The sequence below is a fragment of the Falco naumanni genome, chromosome 5 (genome assembly GCF_017639655.2).
Source record: "Falco naumanni isolate bFalNau1 chromosome 5, bFalNau1.pat, whole genome shotgun sequence".
Classification (NCBI taxonomy): domain Eukaryota; kingdom Metazoa; phylum Chordata; class Aves; order Falconiformes; family Falconidae; genus Falco; species Falco naumanni.
In genome coordinates, this window is record NC_054058.1 from 19,780,769 (window position 1) to 19,797,504 (window position 16,736).

At 38.4% G+C, this 16,736-nt stretch overlaps 1 protein-coding gene across 1 annotated transcript in view; it reads right to left on the reverse strand.

Annotated features, from left to right (window-relative positions):
* Positions 1–16,736, reverse strand: part of PDE3A (phosphodiesterase 3A) — a 256,342-nt gene that overhangs the window by 30,945 nt on the left and 208,661 nt on the right. The window contains exons 5-9 of the mRNA XM_040595656.1: positions 13,732–13,847; positions 9,823–10,042; positions 5,940–6,025; positions 5,314–5,483; positions 3,850–3,987 (exon numbers count right to left, since the gene is read on the reverse strand). Of these exons, the coding sequence (XP_040451590.1) occupies positions 3,850–3,987; positions 5,314–5,483; positions 5,940–6,025; positions 9,823–10,042; positions 13,732–13,847 (730 nt within the window). The remainder of the gene's footprint in view (positions 1–3,849; positions 3,988–5,313; positions 5,484–5,939; positions 6,026–9,822; positions 10,043–13,731; positions 13,848–16,736) is intronic.

Sequence of the window (16,736 nt, forward strand, 5' to 3'; positions counted from 1 at the left end):
CACAGCTGAAGTAGATCAGCTGGGAACCAAAATGTCACCTATGGAGAGATGAGGTATTTTGCACTCTAGTCTTAGATCACTGAATGGTAAACTTCATATTTCCAGAAAAATATCTCTGTATATAAAAAGGAAACATAAAGAAACATTATTCTGCAGTCCCAAACCCTACTGGTCTACACTACCAATATGGGATAGGTATCTTAAATAAAGCATGTATCTTAAAAAAAGCCTGGTTTTCCTCCCCTTGGGTTTTGGGGGCAGGAAATTCCACAGCAGTTGAAAAGAAGCAAAGCTGACTGTGATGGACATGAATGATAGCTTTTCCCCATGACTTGGAGTAAAATGGCATTATTCTCTGTGGTCATTAGAAAGAAAAATCAGCCAAGCAAGTAATTTGGACATGTAGAGTTTTCTTCCTTTCTTTCTCTCTGTCATAGCAAAGGGGGAGGAGGAAGGGGTAAGGGCAGGTTAGAAAGAAGAAAAAAGGGCATTGATGTCTTCCAGAAAATCAACTAAATTATTTAATTTTAAAAAATAAAGAAAACCTGCAGTTTTGTTTATTCATTGCTTTGGATTAAACATTTTTAAATCCTTCTGACTTTTTAAATCCTTCCTTCCCAAACCGCATGCTGCTTCATGAGCTCCCTGGGAGATGGAATCCCATGGACTGAGCACAGCACCCTCACAGCCACAGTGTGGTCCCTGCTGCCAGGGACAAGCCCAGGGAAATTCTGATGGCCAGGTGCTTAGCAATGGGTGCTCCACGCTGCCTTTTCCTTCCAGCCTCCGTTTTTTGCTTGTCTCTGCTGTGATTGCTAATGCTTGAATGAATCATAACTCAGATACATCTGGCAGTGCTGCCTGAAAAAGGACAAGCACTTCTCAATGATTCCTAATGGAAGCTGTTTTGGAAATGGGGATTGCCATTCACACCTCTCCTGGGTGTTGCAGGCACACACACAAAGTTCAGGTTAATGGTTCCTTACTTCTTACTCGCAGGCAACCCTCTTGCACTCCTTTTTTGTTTCTTGTATTTGCTTTCTTCAAATATGTGTTTCTTTCAAACTGTTGACTCCTGGTCTCTGGCTCTGACAAATGAAATCCCTCACAGGGGCTGTTGTGAATCCCGGGAATATCCCATCCCCCAAGGATTGATTTCTGTTGCACATTCATAGAACAGCTACAGTTTCTCTCTGCAGAAGCCATGTGTCATGGTGAGATGACAAAACATTCTTCTTGGCACCACCCAGGGACCAACTCACATGCACTGCAATGATGGCACCCTGCCTCGGTGCTGCTGGCGTACTGACAGTGTAGGAGCACCACCAGCATTTCTCATCTCCATGGGCCCAGTAATCAGCTAGAGAGGGACCTTAACTTTAGTGTATTTATTTTCATTCTATTTGCTTTCCAAGGCAAATGAATTTCCATTCCACAGGTTTTAGTTTAACTTTTATAGGAGCTGTAAGAAGAGTGTTAAGTGTGACTGAAGATATTATCTCATGGCCTGTTGTGAAGCATCAACTCAACTCAGTTGAGAGCTCTGCTGTTCCTTTCTGAAATGAGACTGGGATGTAAATTCCCCTCTAACCCCTATCATGCATATTTGTTACTGCCACATTTAGAGTGCTTGCCACTGTACTTTGCACAGATGCTTTTAAGGCTGCTGACTGGTTTGGGGTCTTTTTATATGTCTAAATCAATTTAACATTCCAAAAAGAAGAAACAGACATCTCAAGCAGCTTTAAAGATGCTAAGCCAGCATTTGCTTTCTAAACTGAATGCTTCCCTAGAGGCACGTGTCAACTCTGCTTTGTTCCATCTCATAAATTTAACCTAGCAAGGCAAACATAGTTAATTCAGCTTCTTAATTTACTTATTTTTAATGTATGAATCCATTTAATGGCAAAATACAGAGAATAAATCATTAGAGCTTTTGTTTTCTTTTCTATATATTATCCCAGGATTTAAGATTTAAGATAAAGAAAAAGACAGTGTTTTTGGCTAGAGAAAAAGATTTCTATATCTTAGTTCTTTTATTTCTGAAAATAATTTTGTTAGGACCATCTGAATAGGTGGGGGAAATAACTAAAGGATCCGTCTTTATTTTAAGAACAAGGTTGAACTTACTACATGCTGCTTTTAGGGAGCGGTAGTTATGACGAACAGCTGTGACAGAAAATGTTGAATTTTGATCACAAATATTATTTATTAAAGCTTCTCTATTTTATTTCACAGGCCTCATTTTGTGGCCCTGCAAAATGGATAATATGCTCAGAACCTGTGCACAAAGGAGATGTTGGGAAACAGGGTGTGCAGCTTTAGTACAAATTGAGGAAGGCACAGGGGAATTATCCTGACAGGTACTCCATGCAACTTGGTAAAGTAATTAAAACCTACAGAGGTACCCATGCAAAATCAGAACTAATTTTGGCTCATCCAAACTGTTGGTTAGCCATTAAAACAAACTTCTGTTTTCCCTTATGTTTCATTTATTAATCTATACTATTAGAAAATAACATGACCAATATGATCAAGAAGAGCATTTTAATCACATATTCACTGTCCAGTGCAAAAATGTCTCAATGATCATCACTGAATTTATATCAATATCCACATACAGTCGTAGCTTGCTTATTTCTCTAAAATTAACCTAGAAAGCTTGCAGGCTGGTTAAACATAGACGTTACTTGCCAAGATACAGAACAATAAAAGGCAGACCACATAATAAATTTGAATTCATGCCGTGGTTTTCCTGGTTGACCACTGGTAATTGAATTTAGCTCAATAACAATTAACCACCAAGGGACCAAGATTTGATGCAGCATTCTCTGGAGCTTGTTGTACTAAGATCTGCCCGACACACTAACCTCTATGTGTGGGTGGTGTCAATTGTTCCACATCATACCAATTAACATAATCTCTTCTTTCCAACACTCATGACTACATAATGCCTTGTAAGGCGATACCAGATCAATCAGATTCTCTTGGGTTTTTCTTCTGTTCCATCCCTAAATAATAATAATTACTTGCCTTTCCTGTTTGATAAACCTCAATACTTCCGTGGGAAAAAAATGGCTAATTTATCAGTGTGCCAGGCAAAGGGGCGTAACAGAGTAGAAAGTTCAGCCAAGAAAGTGATTATGGAAGTAAGATTAATTGTGCTGGGTAGATACGGGCTGTGTCAGTACCTGCATTTAACTTACAAGAGAATGAAAAACAGATAGCTGAAAGAAAGACTAGTAAGCTTTCACATCCTGATTCATAGTATATTAGTCTTGCCTATGTAAAAATGATATGAATTCACTACCAAAGTGCTGACTTTTTAAAGGTGAGGGAATACAGCAAGGACTATTTTTTTCATCCACTTCCTGTAACCTTGCTTACTTGACCAGGCTGACTGAAACCTCCAGTATAAAAATAAAATAAAAAAAAAAAAAAAAAAAAGAGCAAAGTTCTGTATTTCCTGCATCAACTGAATATATTTACTGTTTATCCCTCACATATTGAACCCCATGAGAAACCCTTTCACAAAAACCTCAGTAAGGGGTGGCAGCATCTCCTTCAGATAGAAGAGAATATTCAGAAAATTTTATGTAAACTCATTGGCAGAGAGAAGCAGGCGAAATAGGTATGTGGTTTTTTCTTTCACATTTTTAAATTTAAAAATACAGACACTTAAAAGTAAGGAATGTAATGAGACAGAGTTCATATTGTCAACCTTAAATTAGGTGGCAGGGATCCCAGTTCATTGGATGACCAGCCTGCAAGGACCATGGGTCTTAACACCAACTTGTCTGAATCTGTCAACAATCTAGCCGGTCAGTGCAGACAAGATAACCTTCTCACCTGACTGAGAATCCGACCACATTTCTTTCCGATTTTTTCCACCAAATCAAAGATTGGGAAGTTCCAGCTATTTAGCTGCTCCATCAGGGGATCCAAGTTGTCCATAACCAGAGGCTCAGGAGCAAGTACAGGCTTGTCCTATGCCAGAAATCAGAATAAAGAGGAATTTCAGTTCTGTGAAGCATCTCATGGAAAAATTTATGCTCTTAAAAACAAAGGTCACATTAACATCATCTGTAAGTCAACGGTACTTTACTCAGCTCAGTGGAGATGTCCCCATTTCTACCAGCCCTGCAGCTAGTCACTCTCATTTGTAATTTGTTTCACTTCAATGAAAAGGAAATTCTGTATATGAAACATCAGTCTCTTAGCTTATCCATGAGACAAATTCATTCATTCATTCATGGGATTCATTCATTCATTTCCAAGGGATTCTGTCTTCATTGCAAAATTTGCTACAGTACAGAGGGAAAAGTGCTTGGTTTCTGTTTCCGCATCAGGAGCCATTCATTATAATCTAACATGGCTAATGGGGCTTGGTCCAAGCGAAGACTTGTACTTCTCAAAATGAAACCTACCTGTTTTTCAAGGTCTGCAAACAAAAGATGGGTTGTTCCCCTCCTTTCACATTTCTCCCTGTATACTTCCTTGAATTTCATTATTACTAAGAAACTGTAGATGAGTAAATGCCAAAATATCTCAAGAAAAATGTCTTCTCTCTGCATATCCAACCCCACAGATTACAATACATTTTTCAAGAGCTCATGCCATCTTAAATATATTAATTCAGTTGTACAACAGGCTGTAGAAAATTCGACTAAACAAAGCTTTCCCTCTACATCTCACTCAAGCTTACAGCTGAATACAGTAGTTGTGAGAAGACAGCACTTGTTTACCATACTGCAATGTTCTTACGTTCAAGACATACACCAACAATAACATCACGCAGCCCCCTCAGACAAGTGTTAACATATTTTAAAATAAGGACCACTGTATATTTTAGCCAAGATTGCAAGGCGATTAAGATTGAAGTGGCTGAACAGGAAAACTACATGTATCATGCTGGTAGCCTGAGAAGATAATTTCCTTCCAATCCATTCCCTTTAAAGGCAACGCTAACACAGAAGCCAAACATTTCAGAAATGCCTAATGCCAGATCCATAAACTTACATTTATTCATCAGAATAAATGGTTAGTGTTTCACAAGTGGCCAGTGCTTAGCAGCTCTCACACATTTCAATGGTTCCTTTCAATTCTTGAAAGTCAATCCTCCTACTGCAAGGTAGGAGCCTGCTGCAATTGTTGCTTAAAACCACAGCCACAATCTTTAGACAGCCCTAGGTTCGTTTTGGTTTATTTTTGTAGGGATTTGGGGTTTCTGGTCGTTTTGTTGGGGTTTTTTGTTTGTTTCCCAGTGTCAGTATACATTCAGTCTATTGTGTGAGTGGAACTTAAATAAGCTACCTCAGGTGGTATCAAGGGATGCAGAATGATGGTCTCAGGCGTGTATGTCCTACAGATGGATCCCTTCCGCATCTGCTCCTTGGAGCAATCTGTCTCATCATCATTTTGAACGATATCGCTGCTATCACTGTTGTTGGTCTCATAGTCAGAAGTGGCTTGCGCAGGATCATCTACGACACAAATCACAAAGCTTGTTGTGTGAACAGCAAGGATTGCATGAAAGTCATCCTGTGACCTTCTGAATAATAGCAACAGGATCTCTGACTCATTATACATATGTGCTGCTTGGCTGGGTTCAAAGTCAGACAATCTGTCCGAAGGCATTAAGCATATACCCTGCAGAGTGTAAAAAATGGGATCCAGTATTGAAGAGTGAGAAAAATTTCGAGGACCATTATTTGAGCTGACTAGTTAGATGAGGAAACCTGTATTTCCTTTATATTTTAACTCTATTCTTCATTAGCATTTTGCACATGTACATACAAAAGGGAAAGGAGCCTCAAAGACAATTTGTATGGTCTCACCTATGTATGTTCTCCTTTTCTGACAGACAGGCATATCTGCTCTTTCAATGAATGATTATTGAATGTTAAGGTATGAGGAATTTTTGATGGACAAAGAATTACCTGTTCTGTTCAGGGTGTGTGTGGTACCATCATTTCTATCTAGTGTCCCATCACCAGCTTCTATTTGGTTATAGGGCCTGCCACAGCTGAAATACATCAAGAAACATGCACAATATAAAGAACCACGCGCATTAGACAGTCTCATGTAAAATGATTTCCTGCTGACTGTGTAAGATTATGTCATGCAGTATAAGCTATGGTACAGGGTGCATTCTCCAGACAAAATTACAAGAGCAAGCTGAAGTTTTATTGGAAGTCAGGAATGTAAAAAGACAAAATACAAAAAGACCTTGAACTAAATGGCCACCACCATTAATTTTGTGTTGCCAACAGTAAACCTACACCATGTGATATTTTTTAAATGATTTTTTTTATTCCCTGAGTTTATCAGTACAAAGAAATCCCCTGGGTTTGTACTACAGCTGCCCTATAAACATGAATTCAAATGATGAAAATGTGCCAGAGTGCCATACAATCTAAATGTTGTGGCTTTGCTCTTCTTTTCTTGCTTAAAACTTGAATATGTTCCTCTTAAGGAGGAAAAAGGTATTTTGCAATTACTTCAGTGACAACGTACCAAGTACATCAGAACGATAGGGGCGTTTTGGACAGAACATGAGGTGAGTGATCAGGCATCCACACATTCAGCAATGAGACTAGAAGGCAGAGTTTCCTTCATCATTCCCAGAACAGAAAGACATTGTGGGAGAGATCACAATATCCTGGTCTTTCTAAATGACTGGCTCTTCCTTCCCAGTAAAATGCTTTATTCCTTGTGTGTGATTCCCTTTAAGCCTTAAATGTGAACATCAATACCAGATGGAACATTTTAAATTACAATGGAAGGAACAATGATATATCATGAAAACGTGAGCGAACCTAAAAATCAGAAGCCTTAGTTAGCAGTATTATATCAATCGATCCATGAAAACCTGACATTTTAACATTTCTTTGTCTGGTTTCAGTCAGTATTTTGTAGCATATCTCATATGTAACAGCCTTTGAAAAGCAAATATTATGAAATTATTTTGATTGGTCAAACTCTGTAGTAGGACCTTTGCATCAATGTAAGTTCACCATAGAAAAATGGCTGAAATCCTATGTCAGATGGGTTTTAACTGGATCACCCAAAACATATTCTGGAGCTTGGTATGCGCTACAAACACAAGGAATTCCTGAAAGAATTTTAAATAAAAATACAAAGCTGTATACAATGATACTTGCAGCGCACAGCCAAGCAAATAAATCTAGTATCACTCAGGTCTATAAACAAGATGAAAAAAAAATATTTACTTCTCTCTCCCACATTCCATGTGATTTCCATAAGGTCAATGCTAACAAGCCAAAATGTAAGAGAAAGAGAGCCTTTGTTTGGTTGTAATGTTACAAGGCTTTTGTGTCATTATGAGTGCACCTCTTTATTTCCGGAATATATGCAAACTCACACTGATTTAATATGTATGGCCCACATAAAACACTGCATTAAAAAAATAAATAAATTGCTAATCTATCTAGCAGAACACTTGAAATCTGCTCTGTGTCAGAAGGAAACATGCCTATGCAAGTTTAACTCAATCCCCTTCATGCGCAGGCATTATAATGTACTCCTTAATCGCAGGGTTGTTTAACATTTTTTCCACAGGATTCCTGACTCATTCACTAAGCAGAATTAAACCCCATTATTTAAAAGTTATTTTAACAGCATTGCCTAGTATATGTTCTTCTTTAATGCATTTTTCAAGCTCTGCTGTCCTATGACATTTCAATTTTTAATTACAGTAAAATTGCTATCTTGTTCCCACTGACTGGGTGGATCTGGTTTAAAACACTGAACCCATCAGGAGTTCATTTCCTCTTTGTTATTGTTAGGGAAGGGGTTAGTTTGGTCATGGCAGAGGTTTGCTGGCTTGTATTATTTCCTAGCAATGCAGGTTTTTTGGAAGTTAATGTAGGGGATTGCATACCACAAAGACTAGCAATCTACAATGTGAAAACTCAAATATTAAATGAACAAATTTTAATTTTCAGTGGTCATTAATTTAACTCCCTCAGCTTGTCTCAGCCATTTTAACCTCTGGGTTTTTTTGTGGGGTTGGGTGTTTTAGGTTGGTTTTTTTAAAATTGTGTTTACATTACTAAGGGGTGCATTATTTGTGTGTTGTTGGTTGAGCTTGTATCTGTGGATATGACATCTCTATATACTAATGCCTAGAAATGTGACAGTGCTTACGATTTTTCAATGGATGTTAAAGGAACAGTAACTATTTATAACAGTGGGTGCTAATTCTATTAGCAGACATTACCCCATAATATTTTAAATAATATGTTTGTTTCAAATAATCAACAACATAGTCTATGCCAGCAATGTAACAATTGTGATGCTCATGCAGTCTAAGCATTTGAAAACAAGGAAATCGAGAACATAAATATGCTACGCAACCTATGTAGAACCCATAAGACAGTAGCTGCACGAAAGCTAATGATCATTTAACCCATGATTACATTGAAACCAAAATCTACACCTATCAAGAAAATATATTTCATTACTATCTACAACAACCTTATATTGATTTAATTTTTTTAGACATTTTTTATACAACTCAACTTCTTTTTAATAGAAGGCTTCCAGTGATACCTGTTACTAGTTAAGGTGATAACAATTTGTTGAAGCAGTAATAATGGTACAGTTTAATAAGCCAGTAGCACATTTATGGTATATTTCTTACGTGTAATCTGGTTTTCATTTCAAATGAATCAGTGCAAGTCCCAGTTTTGCATCACTTTTGGAAAACATTTAAAAGCACTTACTTTCTATTTAGTCACCTAAATACATCCTAAAAGCCTGTCAGGATTCTAGTCTGAGCTCCAGTGAGGATGACTCCCTTGAGAAAACCTGCAATCTTAGTTTTGACTTTCTCACACCCACTTCCTAGCCCTGCACACAGGATACCAAGACATATCCAAAGTCATGTGACTGAAGCCAGAAACAAAAAACTTTCCAAAGATAGTAAAAATTAACATTTAACCCAGCCTCAGATGATGTGCTGTCTGCTGGCTAGCAAATAATCACAAATCATTCACTACTATGATTAAAAGTAACACCTAATGAGTAAGGTAACCTTGAAACTGCACTGGAACAGGGTTCTAAATACCAGTGTTTCCCAGTATTCTAAACGGGACACATATTTCAAACTCCAGTAATCTAATTCAGCAACTGAATCCTTTCCGAGAACATAAGAAGAACAACTTTCTTTCCAAAATGCTGATTTTGCAGAGCAGGTCTGTGTAATCTAATAATGGGCTAATTTAAAGTGTGAAATGAAACTGTGTTACTGTAACTCTTAGCAGTACAAAGAACTCAGCTGCAGCTGATTTCTGAAAAAAATCCCAATGCTACATAATCTGACTGTCTATAGAGAGGACATGATCCACTCCTGCGAGAGTGCTCAAAACTATATACTCTTCAAACATTGTTGGCTTTTAAACCCAGCAGTCAGATTTTTCTATCAAACACCAGGTGCTTGCTGTGAAAGGCTTGGTCTGTGACCCGAAAGTGACTGTTTACATTAAGGGCATGACGTGAGAAACACAAATTAACATGAAATCTGACTTTAGGATCTGCAAGTTGTTGACAAAGAATTTATTTATGAATTGTGCATCTGACATGAGTAAAAACTATAAAAGTAGCTAACTGTCTTGCACTTTAAAAGCACATTGTAGCATCAACCCACACAGTTACTCATATACTAAGAACTACTTAGATATGGTGAAGTATCAATACACAATACCACAGAAAATCACAAAAACTTACATGTGGGCCAAAAGAACTTGTTCGTAAGAACAACATGAAATGATTCCAATTCATGCCAAATTACAGTCTCACCTGCTGCAGATGACAGAAGGGCTGATAATAGGGTCTGACAGACTAGGTGCACTCTGAGTAGAAGTTAAGACTTTGTGTGGCTTTAAGCCTTGCTTGGTGTCAGTATCTGTAGAGTCTGGAAATGACACTGAAGATGTTTTTCCAGTGGGACTTGTGGCCGGTGTCCCTTGAATTGGTGAATGGCATGGGGAGGTGAGAGGTGAAATATTTGGTGGAATACCTGGCAAAATAAAAGGAGAGTCTTGTCAGTTAACAGAAGTGGCAGATAGTTGTACGAGTTCACTGTGCAGAAATGTTCCTCTTGAGATGTGCAGGTACCAGCACAGCTTTCAAACGGAAAAACAAGAGAAAACCCTCCACTCTGACCCAAGCCCATGGCTGTCACAGAGAGATGAAACTCCATTATATCAGCCACTTCTACCTGCTGAAGATCGGGCTCAAAACACGAAGCATATTCTCCCTGTTGAGCAGGATGCACTAACTGGCAGGTATGAAATTAAAGGCATGCATTAGTGTCATGACTACTGATAACAACATGTTCTAGTGACAGAGACACCAAACAGGCAGCTCCTAGACCCATCTGCCATTTCTCTTTGCTTCACCGTCTCTACTTGTAAAGCAGGGACAAGAAAGGCTTGCACACATTCCCAGCAAATTTGAATTTCTACATGTGTGAAGACTAGCAACAAACCAAAAAAAGCAATTTTTAGTAGTCATACATAATATGAACATAAAATCTTGCACTTATGGTGTCATTTCTGCATTCTGCACAGATTTCGGCTTTGATCTTACATAGCTTATTTTTCAATATCAGTTGCTCATGATGGGAGACATGAGACCATTACCTGTACCACATGGTGTTGTACTCCTGAGCTAGTGTACCAGAAACTGCCAATATCCACATGTGCAACCACTAGCAAGATGTAGTTCTTTCTGTCCCTTATTCTGTATAAGCACCATTGCCAAGATGAAATGCATCAGCCAGTCCTGTGTTTGAGACAAAGTGCCACCTTTTTTCTGAATCCACTTTACCTTTTTTTAGTCTCAAACAAAAAGGTCCCATTCACAATAAAGCACAGAGGAGCAAAATCTGTCTTAAAAGGAAATTCATGAATTGACTTCTGTCCTGTTTTAAAGTTTGTAGGAACTCAGCCCCAATTCATTTACCATGTTCATCTTCAAAGCCAAATCACATAAAGACTTAGGAACTTCAACTAGTTTTATGTTTGAATTGTGCCCACTATCTAAATGGATTCCAGATACAAAAATTATCTTGGAATAAAGCAATATTTTGATCTAAGTTTATGAAATACTAACCTTGCAGGATATATGTGTACAGTTCTGGTGTTTTTTCCTGATAAAAACTGTGATATGAGGTTAAAATGTGATTTTCTGTTTACAATCCAAGAGTTAAAAACAATCTCTGACAGCTACTACACTGTAATTTTGAGATATCCAACATCTCCTAGTTTTGATTAGGGTTATTTCTTCAGCAAACATGTGGTATGTATTACTGTCTTAATTCAATGATTGCAACTACGATATTATGCCAGTCTTGAGATCAGAAACCTACAGCCTACAGAGCAATTAAAAAGTTATCAGATGGCCATGACCTATGGAAATTGCTTTAAAATACAGAAAGCCTCTGTTTCACATTTACTAATTATTTGACATATCTGCTTTCTATCCAACAATATGTCTTTAAAAACATTTTGCAGTCTGCTAGTTGCACAGGGGATTGAGTTGGATTATTTTCTATCTATGAGCTATACGTTACTAAATAATCTTCATGACTGTTAGAGAATACAGTATATATGGTCATCTTTCAACCATTTAAAGCAAGTACTGTGAATGTAAACAGCAATTTTCACAATAGTATTTTGAATTGTAGCTGGCTTTCTCCTGTTGAAATATTCTCGGTTGTGTTTTTATTTTTTTTAAGAGTAAATTGCCAGGATGAGTAACCAAAAATAAATTTATCAGAAAAATGCAAACCTATTTTCAATAATCCAACATTTAACCGTATGTTGGCAAAAGTGAGAGAAAGCATGCCTTGCTACAACAAGGAATTTTGAACAATCAGGATAGGAGAAGAATAACAATACAGGCAGAATTTTTTTAGAAGTACAGTCATCTGCTTAGGTCCTCCAGAACTTTTACACATGTGCAGTGTTGAAGAAATAAAACAGTAACTTCAATGTGATGTGAAATTACATATGAAAACATTTGAGTTTTCTTCAGAAGTTTGCCAAAAGAGGTATAGCTAGCAGTATTTTAAAATGCTAATGTTACCATGCATAATTAAAGACATACTTCATAAACTAACAGATTTACAGATTTAGCTAGATCAACTTCTACCCAGAATTATTATATATTGCCAATTGAGCTGATATATAAAAGCCTAATTTGTAGTAACTAGTGCAAATCGAAGCAATTCTTTAGTTGGAACACAAAAATAAATCATAATTAAAAATCACGATGGTAAACAGTCTAAAACATCAATCTTCTGCTTAAAACGTTGAGCTAAATTTTTATTCCTGTCAATCAGGAATTGCTTGTGATGGAATGCAGTTCTCCATTCATCATGGGGGAGCTTACGTATCTGCGCAATAGAGATGACTATTAACACTTTCTGGAAGCAGAAGAGACTGAATGTAAAACTGACAAGGTTGGTAAGTCTTGTTTTCTAAGTATAAAATATTATACACACACACCCTGCTTTCAAGTTAATGGGTTAATCTCTGAAAATCACAGGTCTAAACTGGATTTATTCTAAAACAAGTTCCTGGGTCCTTGGTACTATATCTCCATTATTTTCCAGGTTTGATTTTATTCATTTGCCTATATGCATATTATCTTTTAAGATAATAATACGTTACTTAATCTTCACTGTGGTATAACAAAGCAGCTTCTGTACAGGAGGAAATTAAATAAACTCTTCAGTTTGAAAAGGAGATGCGATGTGACAATGTTAGTAATTGTGCAGCCATATCTTCAAACTAAGTTGGGATTCTCTGACTTCTCGATGTCAGGCTTCAGGCATCTATCAATTTCCATCTGATGTCTGGGTGACCAGTATCTCTGAGTAACATTATCTCAACATTATTCCATGTTTGGGAAAAAAACCAGGCTGATTTAAAAAAGGAAGGCTTTGTGATCGTTTTGAATTGCAAGTTAAAGCATGGATAAACATTATTTTATCCTGCATTTGTACAGGGAAGAAAACCACATTACTGTGGATTAAGACTGCTTCATGGCTCTCATATCGCATAGTTCACTATCAATTAAGAAGTCATCTTCTCAATTTCTTTCCTTCAGTTAAAGCATGAGTCATCTTTTTAAAGGCTCAAAAAGCTGAGTAAAAAGCCCCATATTTCCCATCTCTAAAAATCAGTAAGTCTACCTGGAATTTCTCAATAATGAATATACAGTGACAGACCTCTGAGCTACAATGGCTTTGTCTTGGATATGTTTGTGTAAGACGGGTCAGTCGCTGCCTAGAGCTCCAAATGGCATAATGTATGTTGTGCTTCAGGAAATCTCAGTCAGGCAATACAGACAGACAGTCTAACAAATGTTACAGAAAACACCCTGTTCTCAGCCTTGTTGTAGTCAAGGGAATTACATGGATATAAATGACAACACAATTTATTATCGCACTTGCCGCATCGTGTCATGACTAACCCCTATAAATCATAAATGTCAAAACATTTACAATGGCATCACTATGAGCTATGGTATTTTAAGCCAATTTGTGTGTGTGGTTTTTTTAAATAAAGGAAGTAACTACATTTATATTCATGGAAAAGTAAGAAAAGACACAGATTGGACAGAGATCAAAAGCAGCTGCATGTGCTAGTCCCAGAGAAGCAGCTAAGCAAGCCTGACAGAGCCGTGGGTGCCACTCACCTTGTCGGTTCTGCCTTTTGGCATTCAGGTGGTTGGTAGAAGACATGGCGTAGGAGGTGGAGAAGGACCTGCTCTTCGTGATTGTCATCAGAATTGAACTGTTCCAGGAGTCACTGCTGCAAAAACAGAGCACAAACAAGCATCATTTGACACAGTAAAAAGCCTCAAAAGTAAAAATTTTGAGATGTTAGGAGCCACAGCAAGAAGTATGTGATACTGAAATAGAATAAAATCCAACAAGAAAAACAGCATCTATCTACTGGCTGAACTGCTATTTGTGAGGCGCTCAGTATTGTATTCAGCAAAAATATTTACAATGCAGACGCTCCAAAGCTGGACTTCCTTCAGCACTGAGGCCTGCTCCCTTCACTTATACAAAGATGTCTTCACTATATTGTCCCGACAATACAAAGAGTCTTAAAAGTTGACTTGAAATAAGTTACATTTATATTCTCTTTTAATGACTTCTTACAAGAGCCAGAAGTCCCAGAAGTTCTCAGCAAAACTGAAAAATCAATCTCCTCGACTCCTCCGCTGCAACCACCGAGGCGGATCCCCAGTAACCCTTCGGGCACTGGAGGAGCTCCTCAGGCAGCGGGAAGAGGCTCGGAAGAGCCCTGCATTGCTGTTGCTGGTGGTGCGCCTCTTCTCTGGGTGAAGCACTTCATGTTCTAGCCAACTGAAACACATGCTGCATCTCAAAAAACAGTTATATTGACATTGACATTATGAAGACATTGGTCACTGATCCAAGAGAAACTCACTGAAGGAAAATAGGGTGCATGTGTCTCTGTGTGTGTGTAACAAATGCTAGTCCCCTACAACAGGATGGGTGCATGCTTTCAGCCTTCTGGCTACCACTGCATGCCAGAAGAGGCCACATACTTCTGTAAAGCAATATAACTGTATTTATCATTGTTTTTCTGAATGACATTCATAAAATGCAGGAACATAGCAATGGCTTTTTTCTTGAGGCCTATGACTTCTCTGGATAGATCTGCTAGGCCTCTCAGGCTCCCTATTTCCCCTCACAGCCTCACATCTAAGTGATGAAACAGCACGCAAGGCAGAAGACAGCATGTTAAAGTGGCCTAGTCCCAGCTGAACTTGAAAAAAAAAGTGTTCTGAAAGAAGAAAGCACATAACATTGTCTTAACTCTACAATCACCTTATTGTTTTGGAAGAGCATGCACTACCTACAAAAAATATTTGCTGTCTTCACTGGTCCAAATTCCTATAACCTGTGATTAAATGAGCCAAAGAAAGAATCCAGCTGGGTTTTTTTAATTGTTTTGTGGTTTTGTTTCTTTAATTGACAGGAAGAATATAACACACTGGCCTACTGTAAAGAAAAGCCAAAGCAAAACAAACCAATCCTGCCTGCTCCCCCCCCACCCCCTTCTTTGACTTCTAGACTAGAAGACTAGAAATCAAGATTTCTTTTTTCCCCCTTCAGTTCAAAATTCTTTTCCTTGAAAGCAAATCTATATTGTTCTGCCAAAGTTTTTAAAGCTGGATTTATAGGATTCATTTTTCCCTCTTCTGGAATAAACACTGTTTCTCCTACTGTAAGAGAAGAACTGCAAACAGTAGGCTGGGAAGCTTGACAGAACTATAATTATACAATCGGCGACATTAAATGTAGGAAGAATTGATAGCCTGCTTAGTTGGCTCATCATGTAGAGTTATATAGCAACTTTAGAAAAGGACCAACAATAATATTTAATTTTTCTCCTTCTCTCTCTGATTCCCATCTTAGCATGCTTATGTACTATGTGAGAGTCTGGGATCAACAGTATAAATCAAATGCACCCTGGGAACCACAGGCCAGTGACTGAAGAACACATCCATTTGGTTATAGCTTCTTTATATTTACTTTTACTGATATACATGGGACTCCTCACAAAGGGAACTTTGGCTAATCATATATTTTTCTTGCATCAGACATTCAGTGTACTCTGCAGGCTGCCTTGAGCACCTCGGCACCCTACATGAGAGCTTCCTCCATGGTAAAGGTTTATGTATCTGGAAGAAAGACTGACCAGAGCAGCTCTCCGGGGCTGCATTCACTCAGGCTATCCAACACCAAACACTGGTGACCTTCTTAGGTCCTATTCTTTACTACTGCACCAAATTCTGAATTGCAGAAAAACATGTGAGTCTTCTGATATTATGACTCTGAAGTCACTTCTTGAATTTGGTGCTTCTGCTCTGGTCTTACTTGCCCCAGAGTAAGTCTCCACAATCTCTCCTCATCTACCAGCTCCAAGATGATAGTCCTTGCTGAGGTGGAGAGGGGACCTGAACTTTATTCTCACAAGGTGGCACCGTAACGACCAGGCTGCATGACTGCCCTCTGCCCTTCTCTGGAAGGCTCTTCTGCTTCTGACTAGAAGAGAAAAATATTCATGGAGCCAGAAAGGAGGAAATCCTGTTGAAATAGCTATGCAACATATCGTAGTTAACAGTGCATGGGACCCAAACCTCTCTTCTTGCAGATGAGCACCCCTCCAACAAGACTAACATCCATGTGACTCCTTTACTGGCTGCTACTGAATTATCTGCCACAGCCCCTGTGGAGAGTTAAATGCAGCTCAACTCAGGCTATCTGGTAGCATGGAAGTCCCAAGATGTGAGGTACCTAGGTCTGAACACCCTCAGACAGAGAAGCAACTTTATTAGGGGGTCCATGGCAAATGCCTGAAACCAGTCAGCTGCTGGCTGTAAGCAGCTGAGCAAACACAACTTCTCTCTCTCCATTTCATGGGAGGACTATGTATTTTATGATACCGACTCAGGGATTGGGCCCTGAGAACAAGAGAATGGGTAAGAGTGAGCAGGGAATACCTAACTGGTATAGTCAGTCATGAGGTACAACAGCCATAAGATAAAATCCCATCTCTACAGAATATTGAGAACTAGTGTGCTTCTGAATAACTCTAAAAAACTTTCAGGGACATGCTTTAGGAACTAAATTTTGGTTTGGGCACAAAATGGAGTAGGTA